The sequence below is a fragment of the Chelonia mydas genome, chromosome 6, assembly GCF_015237465.2.
Source record: "Chelonia mydas isolate rCheMyd1 chromosome 6, rCheMyd1.pri.v2, whole genome shotgun sequence".
Classification (NCBI taxonomy): Eukaryota; Metazoa; Chordata; order Testudines; family Cheloniidae; genus Chelonia; species Chelonia mydas.
Window position 1 is genome coordinate 95,763,713 of NC_051246.2, and position 22,643 is coordinate 95,786,355.

Consider the following 22,643-nt stretch of genomic DNA (forward strand, 5'->3'; position numbering starts at 1 on the left):
AGCCCTTCACCAGGGCGGCCTACCTGTCAAAACAGAAGCAGTTCTATGTCTGGGTTTGTCAGACTGGAGTCCATCCAGTATATACTAGACTATCTGCTGCACCTGAAACAAGGCTTAGCAGTTTCCTTATCAAGGTTCACCTGGCAGAATATGAGCTTTCCACCCTCATGTGGATACCCATCATGTTTTCTCTTGTGATATGACAATCAGATTTTTTTAGAGCCTGGAAAGGTGTAGGTCCCGTGGGGTCCCAGAGCTTGGGCTCCAGCCTGAGCCCAAACATCTACATCAGAGTTAAATAGCCCCTCAGCCCAAGCCCAAGTCAGCTGGCATGGGTCAGCTGTGGGTTTTTAATTGCAATATGGACATACCCTGGGGGTCGGCTGGACCCTTTATACCAGCACCACTAGTGGTGGCAGCAGAGGGAGTTCATGCCATTGTGATTGGTACCACTGAGGGAAAAAATTTCTGGCCAGTGTGCATAGGGCACATGCACACCAAGAGTGGAATGGACATGTGCAATGCATCTCGAAGAACAACAGTTACGAAAGGTTAGTAACTGTTTTGTCATTCTGCAGTACTTTGTCTAGTTCAAATTTTAAATGTCTCTAGTGATGAGATTTCTTTCACATCCCTTAGGAGACATTGCCACAGTCTCACTCTGTGGTAGTTTTAGATCTCACTTTGAGTGAGCAGATCTCACTTTTGGAATGTTTTCTCTGAGACTGGACCAAATCATGAAATCCTTGCTTAGTTTTTACTCAGTATTTTTTGAAGCAAAACTCTCATTGGAGTTAATAGGAATTGGCCAGAGTGAAAGCTGAGGGAGGACCTCAGACTTCAGCCCGTCTCCGTAAATTTCCTTTTCTTCCTTGTACAGTATGTTGCTTAGGGCTTGTCTACACTACCAAGTTTTGTTGACAAAACTTATGTCGACACCCAAAAATCGACAAAACAAAAATCTCCAAAGGGTGTTCACACTCGCTTCCTCTGTCAACAGATCATGTCCACATTGGGGACACCATCATCAACAGTGTGAGCAATGCACCATGGGCATGTATCCTACAGTGCAGTGTTGTGGGAAGGAAGAGCTGATCACTGCGCGAGTTCTCCCACATCCCCCTCAGCTGCCGAGAGCAGCATCATGAGTGGCTCTGTGAGCTCTCCATGCTGAGGAATGCCAAAGTAGCACAGCAGTCTGTCCCCCGCCCCCTGCAGCAGGAGTCTACCTGCTGCTGTGTTCCTAGTGCAGGGCAGAACAGGAGCATTCCAATGATTTGTTCTTTGTTTGTTCCCCAAAGGGAGCAGCACACAGATACTTCTCGGAGCTTTGAAAGGGGAGGGGCGCATGCCTGCTGGGCAGCACAGATCAAAACATTGAGGAGAGCAATCAGGGCAGGTATTGTGGGATACTGACGGAAGCCAGTTCTGTCGACAAATAATCAGCAGTGTCTCACTGGCTCTTTGTTGACAATAAAGGGAGGGGAAAAGACAAAAGTCTCTCGTAGGGGAGGAAGTTTTTTGTCACCAAAACGGAGCATTTTTTGTGACAAAAGTCCCATTGTAGTGTATGCTCTTGCTGTTTTGTCACCAAAAGGCAGTTTTTGGCGACAAAACTTGGGAGTGTAGACAAGGCCTTAATTAATTGAAGTCCAAGCACAGGAATTATGTTGAAAACTGAACTAGCCTATTGACGGGAGCGAAGGCAGAAGCCACCTTCTTGGATCCACGAGAGCAGATGAATTTCTGGCTTGTATAATTTTGGATTAAAGTACTTGATCCACTTAATTACCTCCAGAAAAGCTAGACCATATATCTCCTGTCAGTATTGTTAGTGTCACCAGCAAAATAAGGTTTTCAATCCATCCTCTGCTACTCTTTCCCAGTAAAGACCAAATATTCCCACATGTGGTATGCAGTATGGTCAACTTCTGTAAGAGGCACTGTGATGGGGTGGACTAGGCCCTGAGGCCCCGTGCTGGAGACCTCGCTGCCGTGCCATGCCCTGCCTCAGAAAAGGGAAGTGGAGAGGGTCCTCCAAGCTGCCAAGAGAGGTGGCATAGGATGCAGCCAACCAGGAAAGAGACTGCAGGGCACAGTCAGTCAGGGTCCAGCAGTGTTAGGGGGCTTATTCCTTCACCCACTTACTTCCCTGGTCCTTCTCGCATGAACAGAGAGCAACAATTCCCGAAGTCCAAAGGTGCAAACAATTCGATGTTTATTGGGGTGAACTTCCAGCAAGCATGATTCCAGTTTCCTTCCTTAGTGTCCCACTTCCCAGCTCTGACACCACAGAGCCTTACCTGTGGCCCTGTTCCCATTCCTGCCCTCAGAGGACATGATTCCAATTTCCCCACCCCCATTCCCTGTTCCCATTTCCCCCTTAGCAAAACATGATTCCAGTTTCCCCACCCCCATTCCCTGTTCCCATTTCTCCCACGCACCCACTTCCTGGTTGACTGCGGACTATATAGTAAAACTTGAGTTCTGCTTAGCTATACCTTAACCAATCATTTTACTGAAATTTAACTCACCAATCCTAACATATTGTAACATGATTATTTAACCAATTATATCCCACCACCTTAATTAGTTTACACCCAGCAAAATTAATTATACAGCAGACAGAAACAATCACAGAACCAGACAGAGATTATACAGACAAACAATAGCAGAGTGGGAACTATAATGACAAAACAATACAGAAGTGAGGATTTCACATCCCAGCTATTGTTAAGTGAGTTCTTGCCAGACAGGATGCTATCAAACTAAGTTTCCTTTTACATCTTCTAGGCACTTCCCTTTCTCTGGAGGCGATAGGCATTATCAGGACAGGATTGGATTCCTAACAGCCAAATAGCACCTTATTTCAATGTGACTAGTTTGGAATGTGAGGATGTGACCGTTCGCTTCCCAGCTTATGCTGCCTCTGCTGCTTGGCCAAAGATCTTAGCCTAAGCACAGGGCCTCAGACTGTCACAGTAAGAGAAGGCTCTTACACCAGCAGACAGTGATTTTGATTCTTTCTTTTATATCTCTATAACTAGCCAAGTGATAAGAATACACCTAAATTCTTAGAGTATAGGCCTTTACAGACAGGCCTGAATATCTATATCCTAACAAGCAGGCTCATATAAAAGGAGTTGCAGGACCAGAGTGAGTTCAGTCTGCTGGCAGGGACTGGGGGAGCAAGAGGTGCTCCTGGCTGGCTGAAACGGCTGGACAGATCAGTTGCTGGCAGAGATCGGGGAGCTGGAGAATAGCTTGTGGTTGGCTGCTGGGACTAAGTAGTAGTTACTGTCAGGGACCAGGGGAGCGAAGAAAGTGTTTTTGTCTGGCTGCTGGGACTAATCTAAGGCTGGCTACAGGGAAGTGGCCCAGGGAAACATAGAACAGAAATTAGTAACGGTACAGAGCAGCAGGCTGCTATACTTAAAGGGTCCTTGGGTTGGGACCAGGAGCAGTGGGGGGGACCGGGTCCCTCCACCCCCAGCCCCCCACCAGCCACTGGAGGAAGTGGCTATGCCCTAAGGAAGAGAATTTGAACTGTGGCACCCCTGGGAAGGGGGCTGCACTATTGGGACTGACTCGGGGGTTTACCGAACGGAGTAACTGTGGTCAGCGAACTGAGTCCAACGGGTGGCTCAGCAGGAAGGCTGAGGTCACTGAGGACTCAAGTAGAGGCAAGGAGTCTGCAGGGAAGAAGTCCTTGGGGAGCTTCTCAATTCTGGAGTAGGGACCTTGCAACCGGACCAAGGAAGGGTACCCTGATGAGCCATGATGGACTGGTTAAAGATTGAGTCCAGGGAGGGCTGCAGAAAAGGACACACCAACCAAGGGTAGCATGACCGGCCCTGTTGGACTGCTTTAGAAGACTGAGCCCAGGGAGGGCTGTTAGGACATAGGGGACATTTTTGACTGTGTCCTGGAAGGGGTTTGCTTGTTTCACACACGGACTGTGTGTGACTTAGCTAGAGGGTTGAGTCACTGAAGACGTGCCTGACAAGGGCAGCAGCTGACAGGGGCACCGTGAGCAGAGAACCGTCTTTACATACTTCCAGACACAGTCATCTACTGTGTAATAATATGTTAGGGGAACACAAGGCAGTGTCATCTTGGCAAGATGCCCTGGCTGTATTTTGCACTTTCCAGAGAAGCCTATGAATTCAAATAATGCATTGTGATACCATTACTATCTTTTACCCCAGCTCTCCCTTTAGACAATGACCCAGATCTTACAGTATTGAAATAACTGGGTCAGATTCTCTGGTCTGGCTGGACTCTGCTCAGTGCAAGATCAGGGTGGGAGGCAAAGGTGGCTTTAAGCCACTGATATGTTCCTTAAGTGCTGAGACCAAATGGTTTCTAGGAGCCCTGTTTTGCATAACTAAACCTTGCATCATCTCTTTTGTAGTAACTAGGGCCCCAAAAGTATATATTATTATCATCTAAGAATTGCCCAAGCATCAAGGTCTTTTAGAAAAGATAGAATGCAGGACTGAGAAAATAAATCTCAGGGTCTAATAGCTAGACTTCAATAGTAAGAGGAAACAGAGTTGCTGCAGCCTTTTACAAGAGTGTACCACTGGTGCTGCTAAAGAGACTTCTCTTTTTTCCCTGTCTGTGAATGAATACATTGATATTCAACATTAAAATATTCTGAGAGATTGCCAGATACAGTGGAGGGAAAAATGGGGAACAGGATGCAATGTGATATTGTAATTAAATGAAGTTGTGTGTTTAAAAAGGAAGTCAACTGTAAGTGATACAGCTTTGGTCAAAACATTATAAACTTTAATGACAGGGTTTCCCTCATGGACAATCCTGTAAGGGAAAGAAAGGGGGTGCATTCATACTGATATCTTTTTAGTCTCGTAACAAAGTACCTATCTTGAATAGACGCCTTTAACTAACACTGCTACCCCCTGATACTTGACTCCTTTAACTGACTCTTTCCATCTTCCAGCAATTTGGGTTGCCCACTAGCACACTGGGGAAAGACTATCCTTTGTTCCACCTGTGTTTACAGTGTCAGCTCTGGCTGTGAACAGTAATTGAGCTGAAAGCTGATGGCTGAGTAAAGATCTGATGATAAGGAACACAGTGTTTCTCTTCTGTGATTACCCAAATCAATCAACTGACCATTCCCTGAAACTGAATTAGTAAGGAAATGTACATGTTGTGTATGTGCTTTAAAGATTGTCACAGAGTTAGTGTGTGTCCTTGTTTTGTAACAGATTACAATCATGATAGTTGTAAAGGAGCTTTAAAACTGAACAAGTTACAGTTGTTAACTAAAATTTTAGAACACTGTACATGTATCTATCATGGTGTCTAGGTTCAAGTTCTAGGTGCTTAAAAACATAAAACAGACCAAGTGTACAAGCCTCTTGAACTGCAATCAGCCTGTACAGTCTGTCATAAATGTCAGACATTTAGGAGTGTTAGATCCTGGGTCTAAGGTAATTTGTGGGGAAATAGGTTAAAAAGGGTGGGCTACTATAGATCCATTGAGAAGAAGACCTTGGTGAATTGGCATGTAAGTGACTGAATTGTCTTATGCTTTAGTTTTGGATCCCCACCTCCCTCCTCTAATGTGTTAATAACCAGTTAGGACAAGTGAGGCTCTATTCTCAAGGTCTCTTAGTCAAAACTTTAAACAAAGATACCGTTCCAAGATACTGATTAGGTATAAGTGTTATTATCTGTTGTAGCTATGTGATTTGATTCTGAAAATTTTACATATTTTAAATCAAGATTGGATGTTTTTCTAAAAGATATGCTCTAGGAAATATTTTGGGGGATGTTTTGTGGCCTGTTATACAGGAGATCAGATTAGGTGATCACAATGGTCCCTTCTGGCCTTGCAATCTATATCAATGAATGGCTATATCAATCAATTTCCTAGTCTGTTTGCCAAATCATAATCCAATACTATTTTTGTCTTATATATTATACGCTTAGTTGCTGTTGTTAGGATATTTAATAAAACTTTAAGACTAAATCCAACTCAAGTCCTTTTCTTTAGTTAAGCAATCAAAATTAAAAGAACCCCGAGAAAGATGGAACAGGTAATCAGTTAAGCAGTTGCTTAACTAATTGTATTTTATACCCTATCTTTCTTACATTATGGTGTAGGTAGTAACAGCAGGAGAGATTATGAGGCTTAATGTTTGTAAAGCGCTTTGAATATGAAAACAAATGCTAAATTGTTTTCTGTAGTAGTATTTGTTCGCAGTTTACTGTGCATGCAAACTGCAGCATGGAGGTGTAAGTAACTGCAGGATGCCACAGCATGTCACAGACAAAACCAAAAATAGAATGATGGTGTTCAAACTTCCAGTCCTGCCCCAATGGAGATGCTTCCTCATGTATACTTATTAACTCAGATATTTTAAGTTTTGTATAGATTAACTTTTATTATTATACTTACTAAATTTAAATGAGAAGGTGGAAACAAATTGAGAGTATTAACAAAAGAAACTTTGGCACTCACGGGCCCCTAAAATGGCCTCACATGAAATAAAATCCTATTTTATAATCTTAGTTTTCTCTTTATTTCCTCCATATCCAAAACTAAAAATTCCAACCCATTACCCAACCCTCCAAGACACGCAAACCTCCTCCCATGCTCCCTTTGATTTGGAATGTTATTAGCATTCAACCTTACACATATTTCAATAGCTTTATTGACTTTTCCTGAAGAAATCAGTGTGTGCATATGAGCAAGCCAAAGCCCTGTGCTTTCTCGCCATTACTTAAGCTTATTAGTGTCCAAAACCAGATCTGTCCAGATGATGATGCTGTAATGTAGCAGTGCACACCAAACATGCTCACTTCCATTGAGTGATGTCAATTTGTTGTATTACTGGGATGCAGTCCAGTGCAAGAGCTCAGCAGAGGAGTTATGTTTCTCTGAAGTTCACTTTAGTGTTATGCTGTTTTGCTTATTTTAAATTTCAAATATGAACATTAAAATGTTTGGTTTTTTGCTAATATGCTAATTTGTATCTATTTTTTAACAGAGAAATTCGCAATGCTAGAAATCTACATTACATAGATCCAGATGCCTTTAAGAACCTCCCACTGTTAAAATACCTGTAAGTACTGGGCACTTAATCTTCAGAGATTATTCTCAGTGTAGATGTTGCCCTACTACAGTGTAACAATTTCTTTTTCCCTTCAGAGCTGGATGGAAAATTTATTCCCTGTTTTCTTTTACTGTAAGCATTCAACTACACTAAGGCCAGTTATAGGCTCTGCAAGCAAGAAAAGAGCTGCAAGCTGTTTTATAAGGGAGTCCCAGGAATGCCTATGCCCTTTTGGTCTTGTTTCTGGAGTAGGAAGTTGGGTTAGGCTAGAATTAGGCCAAGACTCTGGCTCTCATTAGCCTCAAAAGCCCAGCCCTCATCCCAGAACCTGGATAGCTAATTCTTTGTTACATTATTCATTACAATAAATGTATTCATTTTCCATATTTACTTTTTTCATTACAGTAATTATACCAGAATAAACTTGGACTGCTCTTGCTGAAAGGGGTAGATACCCACACTTAATCGGGACCTCTATTTGACATCTCATCCAGAAAACTGATGGGGGTGTGGGCGGAGAGGGAGGGTATTTGCAAAAGTGTTTTAAAGGTGCCATGAAGGAGGGGTAGGGAATTTAGTTTGGGCTTTTTATTCCTTTTATCTGCTGCTTGTTCTATACTTTCAGTAATATCAATGAAATCAAATATTGCACCACAAATTATTGGATATGAATTACTGAGTGAAATTTTGTGGACTGTGTTATGTAGATTATTAGAATGGTCCCTTCTAGGAATTATGACAGAATGGTAAAGGCTCTTTTCCTCCCATGAGCTGAAAAGGGGTTACCTCCGGTCAACTAAGGACATGTAAACAGACACCGACTTTCCAAAGTGCAGGGGGGTGCTCGACCACCGGCTCTTCCCCAGGCGCCGCCCCCACTCCACCCCTTCCTCCAAGGCCCCACCTCTTCCCGCCCCTACTCAACTTGTGCCCTGCCTGTTCCACTACCAGAGAGGGAAATGCTGAACACAATCTATAGGAAAGATTGAGAAGAGGGATACTGTAAAAAAGACTGCTGCTTACTGAGCACCCAGTGCTGGCCAGGGATACCTCTTTAAGTTCTTCACCTCTGGTTTTTACTTTCTTCAGGGCCGTTTAAGAACTCACAGAGGCTTTCTTTTGTTAACACTACCCCTCTTGGCACCAGTTTAATACCAGCACCAGTTTACAAGAACCCAGAGGTCCAAACGGAAGTCCAACACCACAAAGAAAGTCCAAACTTAGCTCTGGCATTCTCTTTCACCCCCAGGGCTCTTCTTCCATCCCAGTCTGATCTCCCAGTTCTCCCTCACTGAGGCTCTGATATCCAGTCCCAAACACAGTCATGTATTCCCTAGGGGCTTCCTGCTTACTGGGCTTTATCCTCCAAACTCCCTGGTGTAATGATCCTACAGGAGCCCTCTTCTTTTCTCCCTCTAGAGTCCATCAGCATGACTTGGAATCCCCCTTTACTGCAGCCACCTTCCGTTTTTCAGAGGGAATTTCCTGATTCCGCTCAGATCTCATTCTGTAATCAAGGTTGGCTTGGCCCTAGTCTCTCCAGCCCACTGTTACAGATACAACAGAAATATGTAGTTTTTACTTTAATTATATATATATATATATGTTTACATATAACAATACACATTAGCTACAGCTGACAAGTTCATCATTAGGCCCCAATTTGCTGTACGTTCTATGACAGAAATGGGTCTGGAGGCGTTCTCCTCCATTTGTCTCTAGAGTCTTCAAAAACAAACAAACAAAAACAAAACAAAAAACCCCAACCAGGTAGATGAGACCCAAAATTACAATGAAAAAATATCAACAAAAAATCTTTGTGATTTTGAGCAGGAGATTGGGGGCGGAGGAAGGCAGGGACCATGAATTTCCAGTCTTTGTTTATATACCATAAAGCTATAAAAATAGGCACAAACACAATTTTGTCTCCATTGCAGGTCACCTTTAAGCTCAGAGTAGTGTTTTCTTGTACTTACTTTCACTCTCAAAGGGATCAGTGCTAAAGGAAAATAACTGCATACCTGTAAAGTTGGGGCAGACCTGGAAAACTAGATCTTTTTCCTTCAAAGCAGAACTTGAACAACAAATCTTAGCCGCAAGGAATGGCAGAGTTCTTAGCGTCACCAGCTTATTATGTGGAGCCCAGTTTACGTAATTCAGGCAAAGAAAACATGGAGGACATATTTTTCCTTCCATAGACTGGGGAAGGGGAGAGTGTGTAGTTTAAAGATCACACAGTTTGTGTAATTCAAAGATTCTTTCCTAGGGCCTCCTTGGATAATGAAAGGCTGCCTTGTTGTTTCATTCTTTGTTTTACAGTAGTGCCTACAATGGGTTAGGTGCTCTTCAAACACAGTGAGCCCTGCAGAGCTCTCACTCACAGAAGACAAATGACAAATAATAGGAGGGAGAAGGAAAAAACACATGCAAAAATAAATATTAACTACTTATTAAGGATGTTACCTGGGTCCTGGGGACACCAAGTGTCATCAACTAAAACAAAGCATTTTGATGGGGAATGAATATGAACCTCCGTTGCTTGCTCTCCCCCACCTTCACTCACTTTCACTGGGCTGGGCAGGGGGTTGGAGAGTGGGAGGGGGTGCAGGTTCTGCGCTGGGGGGTGGGGCTGAGGGATTTGGAGTGTGGGAGGGGGCTTTGGGCTGTGGCAGGGGGTTGGTGTGCAGGAGTGACTGTGGGGTTCAGGCTCTGGGAGGGAGTTTGGGTGCAGGAGGGGGCTCAGGGTTGGGGGAGGGGGTTGGGGTACAGGACGGGTTGCGGGTTCTGGGAGGGAGTTTGGGTTCAGGAGAGGGCTCAAGGCTGGGGCAGGGGGTTGGGGTGTGGGAGGGGGTGAGGGGTGTGGACTCTGGCTGGGCGGCACTTATCTTGGGCAGCTCCCGGAAGCAGCTGGCATGTCCGGCTTCTAGGCTCAGGGACTGTCAGGGGGCTCTGTGCACTGCCCCTGCCTGCAGGCACCACCCTTGCAGCTCCCATTGGCCACAGTTCCCAGCCAATGAGAGCTGTGGAGTCAGGACTAGGGGCAGGGTGCAGGGGCAGCACACGAAAACTCCCTGGCCGCCTCTGCACCTAGGAGTCAGATGTGCTGGCTGCTTCTAGGAGCCGCAGAGAGCCAGTGCAGGAAGGGAGCCTGCCTTAGCCCTGCTGACTGGACTTTGCCCTATTAAAATCTCCCAGATTGCCTTTAATAGTCACCAGGAGATTGAGGCCGATTCCGGAAGACTCCCAGCCAATCCGGGAGGGTTGTCAACCCTAGTTCTGAGACTTCTCTAATTTATTCTGGGGACTGGTCCTGGCCCCCAGCAAGGCCCAAAATGTCAGGAGGTACAAATGTGGCCAACAGCCACATTTATTCTTCCTTCCCTTACCTGCCATTTCCTTGCACTGACTACATCAGCTGGAACAGAGATTTGGGCCCTCTGTTCTCCATCTCCAAGAGCCCTATCTCTCTTCATCTCTTTCTGAATGTTGACCCATCTTTTTGCTTTCAGAACACACACTCACTTTCTCTCCCTTCTGTGTGTCTGTACCCCATACTGTCCCAAAAGCATGAAGGTCCTACTCTCTGACCCTTTTCTCTACTCCTTTTTTCTTTCTACCCTCACAAGCTTGCTCCCTCTGTTTGCTCCAAGTCTCTACCTTGCCTTTCCTCTTAAAGACTTTCTGACTTTCTCAACATCTTCCTGACATTGACAGTCTTACTGCTGTATTAGAGCTTAATCATGCATCCATTGGAGTCAATGGCAACACTCCTATTGATTTCAGTGGGAGTAGGTTTGTGCCCTTAGCACCTCAACTCTACCCAGTTGCTAAAAGTGCTTCTTGACACTCCTGTGGAGAATTGGAAGGAGATGACATGGAACATTTTTAATGCTGATGCTGCTAAATAAAGGAAGGGAGCTACATAATAAGTGGCTTAGTTCAAACCTGTGTAATCACAGAGTGTTGGTAGTTAGAGGTGGAAAAGTCTTTACAGAATATCTCTCTGAAACCCCACACTGATTTATGATGTGTTGTTCATAGCCCTACATTTGGGTACAAATAGTTCATAGGTGAGTTGACAGTCAGTGGAGAGTATAAAATAAACATATTCCATCCAGCTCTGTGTAATGGTCTGAACCTATAGCATCTTTTTTGTGTAGTGATTAATTAAATTTAATTCTTTCTCTTTTTCTATTTTGTCCTCTGTTTTAGTGGAATTTTCAACACTGGAATTACGATATTTCCTGACCTCACCAAAATCTATTCAGCTGATGTGAACTTTTTACTGTAAGTGTCGGCGCTGCAGATCTGGTTAGAACAGTGCTACAGTCAGGTCCCAAACAATTCCGCAGTGGAGGCTCCCATTTTAGAGAGAGGTGCCAAATAATTACCAGAAAGAAGTATCCTAGCAATCCAGCAAAACCAGTCTCCCTCCATTGTTATCTCTGTTCTTCTAGTCCAGAGCCCACAAAATGCAAGAGCTGGAGAGATGGAAAACACAAAGGGAAAACGTTAACTGAACACCTGCAAACCACTACATAAATAAATGAAAATAGCAGCCTGGCCTCAGTTCACATTCTGAGTGAAGTTTTTAGTGCAAGGAGTTTATTTTATGCAGACTGGTTGCTCCACATTCACATTCTAATTTAGAAAAAGTACAAGATGTTTTTAAAAAGCAAAAAAACAAAGCTAGGAAAGAGGGTAATGGAACTTATAAGTTCCTTGTTCTGAAGCAGTTTGGTTTCATGTCTTCTAATGGCAGCAGTCTTTAACTCAGGTTTTTCTGGCGGCATGTGTCCTAAACCAAGGTCTGCTGTCTTTTCTGGAATGATTCCTCTTGCTAACCTAAGGTGCTGTTGGTTGCAGACATCATTCTGGGATGCCTTATTTGAAAGTACAGGTCCACTATGAAAAGTTACTTTTAAAAGTGATGCCATGGATCTCATGTTTATAATTCTCAGAGACTTTGGATAAAATGTGCTCAGGTTAGAAGTAAAAAGATGTTTTTTCCATCTGATGGCCCTGCATATTCAACTGGGGATATTCTTTCTGGTTCATGCATCACTACCAACAAGAAAAATTCTGCACTTGGAACTTAATAAACAATTTTATAAATGATGAACCAGGTGGAATTGAATCCAACTCACTCTTCTGTACCTATGTTGGTTCTGCAGGTCTAGCAGGAATTTATTAAAATAAATGTGTAATGTTTTTTAAAGTAGGCAGATTCAGCAAGAATATACAGGGTTCATCTTCTCTAGAGAGTTGCATCAATTTTACCATAACTCAACATTAGTCTAAATGAAACAATTGATGTTAAATATAATTTATTCTCTGTGAAGAGAAGACTATGAGCATATTTGCTGAGTAAAAGATATCACTTTTACTTAGTTAGTTTTCTGATTCTAATAGCACTTAATTGACACTATGTAAAGAACAGAAACATTTTACCTCATGTGTTCCTGATTCCCAATTTTAAAGATTCATAGCTGTAAAACGACTGAAAGTCTTTTCTTCAAACTTGGCTTGAACCTTAGATTTTGGAAAGGTATAAAATTGAGCTAAGTTTGCAGTTTTTACTGTTAGCCATTTTTGAGTCGCAGATTTTCTGATTGAGACCTCTCTGTGGGTAAAACATATTTTAGATCCATGCTGGAATAACTCAAAACCAGCTGAACCAATTTTAAACAAATTTTATAATGAGAAAGAGGGGGAATCACTTTGGGGGCTGAGATCAGGCATGGAAAATTTCAGCCCCAAAATATTGTGTGAGAAAATGGAAAAAGTTTGGAGTGAAGGTGGTAGTGATAAAAGTTGAATTTTAGCATCTTGTATCATGTATTTATACCTCAAGAGGTAATGAAACAACTCCTGCCACATACAGCGGAATGGACTATACCAGGGTTTCTCAGCCTATGGGGAATGACTCTCAAGTGGGCCACGAGGAGGTGTCCATTGGAGCACACCATCCACCAGCTGAAGAAAATCAAAACCTGCAGAATCTTGCGGTAGCTAGAACCCAGTGGGAGCTATGGAAGAGTAGGGAAGGAACAATTAGCTCCCTTACTCCTCCCCATCATATCACCACCCTGCTCGCTCCTGCCTTCAAACCCAATCATGGTGAAACTATACCCTTTCCCTCATCCTTCCTCCCCTCCCTGCCCCAATAGCACTTAGCTCTGAGACAGGAGAGCTGTGGAGATGGTAGTTGCAAAGGATTTGGGGATGTGGTGGACTGTGGGACAGTTATTGGGCCATTAAGTTGAGATGTGCCATTGGGCTAGATGACCCACTAGAGGTCTTTTCCAGCTGCTAGGATTCTGTGCAATTCAGGGTTAACTGTTCATCCTTTCCTTTGTACTAGGTGTAGTTCAGACGCATAGGAAGGCAGTTTTTATCTTGAACAGCTTAGTCTATTTGTGATCTTTTCTTTCATGGTATTCTTCACAAAAACTAGAATCTTATCTTTAACTTTACTTGGGATAAATTAGTTAACATTGTGGTGATTGTTGTTATTTACTTATCTGCTAATTCCCTAACTTGTGAAAGGAGCAACCTGGCTGTGCTATTATTCAAAAGAACCACACAGGCTGGGCACACATTAGCCAGTAGTAGCGGCAAAGAGTCCTGTAGCACCTTATAGACTAACAGAAGTATTGGAGCATAAGCTTTCGTGGGTAAATACCCACTTCCTCGGCATCCGCCGAAGTGGGTATTCACCCACGAAAACTTATGCTCCAATATGTCTGTTAGTCTATAAGGTGCCACAGGCCTCTTTGCCGCTTTTACAGATCCAGACTAACATGGCTACCCCTCTGATACTATTAGCCAATAATGTAAACCCCATCTATTTTATACAAGCAATTAATGGTACTGGTATTCTGGATACCTACACTTTTTAGGTGGCTGAAGCATTTTAGTCTTCCAGCACATTTGGAACATATAACTTGTTGAACTATACCCTTTATTATGTATTTTTTGCATTTTATTGTGCTGTATATCAGAGAATCATTAACAATGGAAGATTCAAACTAAGTCTGTTCTGTTATGCAGATGTTTTATTGCAACGTGAAGCCTTTTGTCTCCTTTTGCAGTGAAATTGCAGATAATCCTTACATGACTTCAGTGCCTGCAAATGCGTTCCATGGGCTGTGTAATGAATCCCTTACACTGTAAGTCCTACCAGTTTAACTCACATGACTGTTATATTCCCTGTGTCTCTGAAGCAAATCACTGTGACTTGTGAAATAACAATTCAGCCCTAATCTATAGTGGTTTGTAAAAGAAAAACACCAGAGACAAATGTTATTCATAGTCTCATTTACATAGTTTTCTTCTTTGCCACAGTGACTTGGATCGTGTCAATTTTTAAATTGACACTGCCAAAGTATTTTAATAGCAGAAATAACAAGAAGAAAGTGATTAAACAGACAGTGGGCAATAGGCAATTATGCAAGGTCTGAGCTGTAGAAAGGAGCACAGAGGGAAAGGGTTTGCAGTACTACTTTGGTAAAGCTGCAACACAGGTATAGTCAAGGGTATGTAACACACTTGAAGCTAGGGGTATGATTCCCAGCTAGTGCACACATATTTGCGTTAGCTGTCATTGAGCTAGCATGCTAAAAACAGTGTAGCACGGGGTAGCACAGGCAGCTGCAAGCAGTGGCACTAGCTAGATATGCCAAGTACAAACCTGCCTAAACCCCTGGGGTATGTACTCAGCAAGGCTAGCCCATCCACTGCTTGCTGCTGTCCATGCTAGCCTGGCTACACTAATATTTTTAGTGTGCTAGCTCGATGAGAGCCAATGCAAGTACAGTAACTCCTCACTTAATGTTTAGTTATGTTCCTGAAAAATGCGACTTTAAGCGAAACGATGTTAAGCGAATACAATTTCCCCATAAGAATTAATGTAAATAGGGGGGGTTAGGTTCCAGGGAAATTTTTTCACCAGACAAAAAACTATATATATATATATTTATACATACACACAGAATATAAGTTTTAAACAAGTAATTTAATACTGTACACAGCAATGATGATTGTGAAGCTTGGTTGAGGTGATGAAGTTAGAGGGTGGAAGAGGGTGGGATATTTCCCAGGGAATGCCTTACTGCTAAATGATGAACTAGCATTCGGCTGAGCCCTCAAGGGTTAACGCATTGTTGTTAATGTAGCCTCACACTCTACAAGGCAACACGAATGGAGGAAGGGGAGACAGCATGGCAGACAGAGACAGAGACACACACCCTGTGTGTGGGGGAGAGAGAGAGAGAGAGAGATGTGCATTGCCCCTTTAAGTATGCTGACCCGACTCTAAGTACATTGCCTTTAAAAAGATCAGGAAGCTGAGACAGCAGCTGCGGTCTCTCCCGTCTTTCTGTCCTGAGCCCTGTCATGTCTCCACCCTGCTCTATATGGAGAAGGGGTGCAGGAGTAGGGGGGAGGACATGAAACAATGGGTGTTACCATACAGACTGTAACAAGAGTGATCAGGAAAGGTGAGCTATTACCAGCAGGAGGCTGGGTGGGTGGGTGGAGGGGAACCTTTTGTAGTGATAATCAAGGTTGGCCATTTCCAGCATTTGACAAGAATGTGTGAGGAACAGTAGGGGGGGAAATGAACAAGGAAGTTTTTTTGTTGAAGAATTGCCAGTTTTAGGTCTGTAATCGAGTGACAGACTCCAACGAGAGACTGCTGAATTGGAATTAATTTGCAAACTGCATACAGTTAACTTAGGCTTGAATAAAGACTGGGAGTGGATGTGTCATTACACAAAGTAAAACTATTTCCCCTTGTTCATTCCTCCCCCCTCTCCCCCCCACTGTTCCTCACACATTCTTGTCAACTGCTGGAAATCGCCCACCTTGATTATCACTACTAAAGGTTCCCTCCCACCCCCTGACCCCCGCTCTCCTGCTGGTAATAGCTCACCTTTCCTGATCACTCTTGTTACAGTCTGTATGGTAACACCCATTGTTTCATGTTCTCTGTGTATATAAAATCTCCCCACTGTATTTTCCACTGTATGCATCCAATGAAGTGAGCTGTAGCTCACGAAAGTTTATGCTCAAATAAATTTGTTAGTCTCTAAGGTGCCACCAGTACTCCTTTTCTTTTTGCGGATACAGACTAACACGGCTGCTACTCTGAAACCTAGTACACTTTGCTATAACATAGGTTGAACTCAACTGTCCCTGTCACACACCATGAGTACAATTAGTTTGAAAACTGGTTGATAGGAGTCCTGGACAGGAGTCTGGAATGAGCCATATTTGGATGTCAAATATGGTTCATTGTTGTAGTACAGATGCAGTCTGAGCCACAGAGAAGAGCACAGGGTGTTCTTCTTCAAGTAGTTGAAGCTGTGTATTCTACTTAGGTGTGTGCATATCCAGCCCATCAGAGCCAGAGAATTTGCCTAGCAGTACCCATGGGGGGTGCGGGGGGCTCATGCCTCATGGCCATAGCCCCTCCCCTGGCTATATGAGGCAGCGACTTCCCATCATGCCTCAGTTCCTTCTTACCACCCTTGGCTGGAGTTGGAGCTCTATGTAGTTTTCAACCTCACAATCATTTATTCAGCTACTTGGACTCAAGTGATGAGGGCTCTTTGTCTGAAGCAGCATCTACTTAAACAGGCCATGCAGCCTACTCAGGCACCGAGGCCCTCATCAGATCAGAGGTCACCCTTGGGTTCAGAGAGTGCTGCCACTTTGTGTTTTGGAGCTAGCGCCTTTCTAAAGAGATGAAGGAGTCGTTGAGGAAAAGGTCCCATAAGACCAACCAAGGCCACTCCAGGTCCTGTGAGGATTTGTCTTCCTCCTCCAGAAGGAGAGTGCATCGGCCCAGGATGAATGCCAGTATGCAGGACAGAGCAGGTCCCGTCATATGCTCCCCAGCACCGCACAGGGAGATCAGAGATCCTGTGCTGTTGACCCCTGTTCCAGCCCTAGGGCATCCATTGTGTCCAGTACTGACAAGAGCGATGCTACCTCCTCTGCCTTTCTGTCCCAACCTCTTCCTTAGTCCAGGACTTTGCTGTGGCTTTGTTCTTTATAGCCCTGTTGACTGGAAGAGCCACTGAACCTATGGGTCTGTCAGTGCTGCACCCCAATGTTTCCTTTCCAGACTCAGTAGAAATGGGGCTGGTACTGGACTTGGCACAAGGTACCTCCTTGGCACCAGGAACTTCTTTGATGCCCCCCACAGCTGACACCACTCTCTGCTTCAGCACCATAGGATCATCTGTAGCTCATGTTTGGGCAGCCTTTTCTTTCCCCAAGACAGCGGGACTACCCCAGAAAGGGGCATAGATCCCATAGGAGGAAGTAGTTGGGTTCAGGGTTTGGACAGTCCACACACCCTTCCCTGGTATCCCCCAAGCACCCATTTTGACTCCTTGGTCCAGAGCAGTGTTCTAGTCATCGCTCCCCACTCCTCCCCCCAGCCCCTCCCTTTGGGGATAGGCTGGCTCACTTTCACAGTTCTGGGGCTCGATCACCACCACCAGCTGGGTCCTAAGCACTGGCAGACTGGGCTATGCCATCCAGTTCTTCTCCATACCTACTTCCAGCCTCCCCTCAGAGTTCCTCTTTGGGGATCCCTCTCCCAATATACTGCTCCTTGAGCAGGTTCGCTCTCTGCTCACATTGAGAGCAGTGGAGGAGGTTCCACCAGATCACTGGCATCAGGGTTTCTATTCCATGGACCTCTTGGTGGCAGTGCTACTCATGCTCCCATTCTGCCCAGACTTGATCTCACAAGACCATGGTCTGTTATTTCTCCCAAACCTTGCCTTCATGAATCTGACTGTATGGATGCTGTGTGGCTGAACCCCAAAGAACAGGCCTGCTTGGATCAGATTCAACAAGTCTTGCTGAGTAGTAGAAAGCCCTCCACTAGGACTACCTACGTGGCCAAGTGGAAATATTTCACTTGTTGGGCCTCCGAACGGAATCTCTCTCCATTCCAATCTTCTCTGTAGTCTATCTTGGACTACCGACTCTACTTAAAGCAGCAAGGTCTGGCTCTCTCTTCTGTTAAGGTTCATTTGGCATCCATCTCAGTCTTCCACCCTCCAGTGAATGGCAGATTGGTGTTCTCTCATGAAATGACGGTCTGGAAAGGGGCTGGAAAGACTTTATCCTCTGGTTGGTGAGCCGCCTCCCCTCCCCCATGGGACTTAAACCTGGTCCTGTCAAAGCTCATGGGGCTCCCCTTCAAGTCGTTAGCATCGTGCTCCCTACTGCTTCACACCTGGAAGGTCGCTTTCCTGGTGGCTATCACCCCAGCCTGATGGGTCTCTGAGATCAAAGCCCTTATGTTGGAACCTCCTTACACAAAGTTCTTCAAGGACAGGGTTCAACTGCACCCCCATCCAGCCTTTCTACCAAAGGTGGTGTCACAATTCCGTACCAACCATTTTTCCATTCCACAATTCCATACCAACTAGGTCATTTTTTTACCTGTCTTCTTCCCAAAACCTCACAAGTCTGCTGTGAAACGTCAGCTTCATACATTGGACCTTAAGCGTGCTCTGACCTGTTATATTAAAAGGGCTAAGCCCTTCCACAAATCCATGCAACTCTTTGTAGCAATAGTGGAAAGGATGAGAGGGTACCTGTGTCATCCCAAAGAATCTTACCCTGGATAACGACCTGCATTCGGGCTTGCTACAAGCAGGTAAATGTCCTGCCTCTGGCTATTGTGACCGCTCATTCCACAAGAGCCCAGGCTTCATCAGCAGTGTTCCTCGCACAGGTACCAATCCAGGACATCTGCAGAGGCGCAACCTGGTTATTGGTTCATACCTTCGCGTCCCACTATGTCATCACCCAACAGGCCAAAGACAATGTCATTTTCGGGAGAGCAGTGTTACAGTCAGCACGTTCATGAACTCTGAGCCCACCTCCTTGGGGTACTGCTTATGGGTCATCTAGGATGGAATGGACATGAGCAAGCACTTGAAGAAGAAATAATGGTTATTAATCTTTTGTAACCATTGTTCTTCGAGATGTGTTGCTCATGTCCATTCTATGACCCACCCTCCTACCCCTCTGTCGGAGCTACCGACAAGAAGGAACTGAGAGGGTGCAGGGTGGACAGCGGCCCTTATACTGGTGCATGTGTGTACGACTCCGGAAGGTGCTAGAGCCGGCCCTATGGATACCACTAAAGTAAAAACATCCGGCAACAGTGCACGCAGCACACACACACACCTAACATTGTACGGATATGAGCAACACATCTTGAAGAACAACAGTTACAAAAGGTTAGCAACCTTTTTTTCTCAACTTTTGCAGCCTCAACAAATATGTCAGGTACATGAGGTTCTAAACGGTCTCTCTGTTGACTATTTCCCCCACATTTTTTTCTCTGAATGGCTGGTTTACTGCTTTGGACATTCAGGACACCGACTTTCATGCAGCAATTTTGCTGAGCCCCTAAAAATTCCTTTGATTCAACATATCAGAGCACCATTTCCAGTGTGGGGTGCTTCCCTTTGGCCTCTCTTCTACCTCTTGGGTTTTTACCAAATGCATGGCTGTCATCATGGCATATCTCAGAAAGAAAGGGATCCACATCTTCCTGTATCTGGATGACTGGTTACTGAGGGGCACATCCAGGGATGAAGTCCTTTCTCATGTCAACACCACACTGCTCTTGGTCATTATCTGGGTGTCATCCTAAACACATGGAAGTCAATTTTGGTTCCCACTCAGGAAATATAGTTAATTGGGGCCCTAATAGATTCTGTGAGTTTGAGAGCATCTGCCAACTGACTGTTTTCAGGCAACTCACCACCTCTGTCTCAGTCTGCAATCTCAGCCTTCTGTGATGTCCATGAAGCTCTTGGCCACATGTCTGCTTGCATGCAGATGATCCAGTTCAAAAAGGCTGCATCTTCACCCCTCCAAATGTGGCTCAGGGCAGTTTACCATCCAACTCTTCACTCCTTGGTCGTATTGGTCCATCTTCCTCCACTGGTTCTGGACTTCTTACAGTGGTGGATGCGTCTTGAGAATGTTTGTCAGGGCATTCCTTTCGTCAGGCCCTTCCTAAGCAGGACTTTTGTCACCGACACCTCCCTATTGGGATTGGGAGGACCTTTGGGGTTGCTGAAAGTCCAAAGTCCGAGGTCGGAGCTGGAGTCCTCTCTGCATATCAACATGTTGGAGCTACAGACCCTTTACAGTGTATGTCACACCTATTGGATCCATGTCAGGGACTCAGTGGTTCACAGATTTACTGACAATACCACTGTGATGTATTATGTGAACAAGCAAGGAGGAGCACACTCATAGGCACTGACTTTTGTTTTTGCCAGTGGGTGCTTTTGAAGAGGTGTGTGTGTTTGGGGACTGGGAGCAGGATGGGGCACTCTGCCAGTTTTGGAGGGAGGGTATTTTCAGCATATTTATATACTTCTTTCATATTCTAGTTATTGAATGTGTTTAGCTTTGGTATCTTTACTATGTTAATGATTAAATTGTTATGAACTACATAATTACATTATCATGAATAACAGTATGTTAAAATCATTGCAATCAGTTACAAGCTGTCTTCCCTAATGTCCTAATTTAAAGACATTATGTCTTACTGTAGCTTTCTGGATGAAACTGTCAGCAATCTTACCTACATCTAGTTCCCTAGTATTGTCTTGATGCATGTTAAGAACAGCTACATTATACAGTTGTGTGTTCCACTGATGACAGGAGATAATTTTTAAGTCTTCTGAAGCTGGAGAATGAGTTCAGGATGATATAGGCACAGTGGGAGGGATTCTTATAAATTTGCAGTACTCTGGAAACATAGTGCTTCCGGAGTACTGCAAATGAATCTGAGATCTCTTTCTTGATGGTTAACAGCTAATTTGGACCCTATCATTTTGTATGGCTAATTATATTTTGCCATGTGCATTACTTTGCATTTAACATTGAATTTCATCTGACATTTTGTTGCCAAGTCTCGCCCAGTTTTGTGAGATCCCTTTGTAACTCTTTGCAATCTGCTTTGGATTTAACTATTTTGAGTAATTTTGTATCATCTGCAAATTTTGCCACCTCACTGTTTATCCCTTTTTGCAAATCATTTATGAATATGTTGAACAGCACTGATCCTAGTATAAGCCCCTGGGGGACACCACCAAACTGAAAAAGGACCATTTATTCCTAACCTTTGTTTTCTATCTTTTAACTGAACTGCCTGGCAATGCTTTCAGGATCATCTAACGATCCTTATTTTAAGGACAAGCCTTTTGTTATCTTAATCACCCTGCCTATGTTTATAAAGACAGGTTTCAGAGTAACAGCCATGTTAGTCTGTATTCGCAAAAAGAAAAGGAGTACTTGTGGCACCTTAGAGACTAACCAATTTATTTGAGCATAAGCTTTCGTGAGCTACAGCTCACTTCATCGGATGCATACCGCGGAAAGTGTAGAAGATCTTATTATGTACACATAAAGCATGAAAAAATACCTCCTCCCACCCCACTCTCCTGCTGGTAATAGCTTATCTAAAGTGATCACTCTCCTTACAATGTGTATGATAATCAAGTTGGGCCATTTCCAGCACAAATCCAGGTTTTCTCACCCCACCCCACCCCCACACTTTTTTTTCTTGAGTTTGTGTGTGGGGGGGGTGAGAAAACCTGGATTTGTGCTGGAAATGGCCCACCTTGATTATCATACACATTGTAAGGAGAGTGATCACTTTAGATAAGCTATTACCAGCAGGAGAGTGGGGTGGGAGGAGGTATTTTTTCATGCTTTATGTGTATATAATAAGATCTTCTACACTTTCCACAGTATGCATCCGATGAAGTGAGCTGTAGCTCACGAAAGCTTACGCTCAAATAAATTGGTTAGTCTCTAAGGTGCCACAAGTACTCCTTTTCTTTCTGTTTATAAACAAACTCCCTGCCCCAAGGGCAGAAGTTGTTAGCAACACAGAACTCATCAAATTCTACACTCAAGCTCTGGCTCATGGGTGCTGAGTACCCACTATTTTTTTCCTCTGGGTGTTTGAGCCCCAGAGCACTCATGGAGTTGGCACCTATGAGCATACTCCAGGATGCTCTCCCAAGAGGCAATCAGGTTGTGGCTGGTTTGCATCAAGGAGAGTATCGCTGTGAAAGCCAACCACTTGCCCCTGTTTCAGAATCACCTCATGAACCATCTGAGCAGGAATTTTTTGTTGAGTCATGAGTGGTCTCTAAAGACAAGTATTCTCTGGACTATCTTTGCAACCTGCGGCATTCTGATGGTCAACCTCCTCACCATGAAGGACAACAGGAAATGTTACCTGTTTTGCTCTTGAAGGGGCCTCAGTTCAGGCTCCCTGTCTGATGCCTTCCATCTCAGCTGACAAGTGGCTCTCTTTTATGCCTTTCTCCTGATCCCAGTCATCCCACAGGTAATCCTCAAGCTGAAGGCAGATTGGGCCAACCTCATCCTCATTGCCCTGGTGTGGCCAAGGCAGTACCGACTCTCCAATCTTCTTTGGCTATCAGTTCAGCTTCCCACACTGCTTCCTCTCCATTCCCACCT

General features: G+C 44.2%; 1 protein-coding gene across 1 annotated transcript in view; it reads left to right on the plus strand.

Annotated features, from left to right (window-relative positions):
* The window catches only part of TSHR (thyroid stimulating hormone receptor), a 238,174-nt gene that overhangs the window by 141,737 nt on the left and 73,794 nt on the right, over positions 1-22,643 (plus strand). Inside the window, exons 5-7 of the mRNA XM_037900796.2 lie at positions 7,026-7,100; positions 11,304-11,378; positions 14,186-14,263. Of these exons, the coding sequence (XP_037756724.1) occupies positions 7,026-7,100; positions 11,304-11,378; positions 14,186-14,263 (228 nt within the window). The remainder of the gene's footprint in view (positions 1-7,025; positions 7,101-11,303; positions 11,379-14,185; positions 14,264-22,643) is intronic.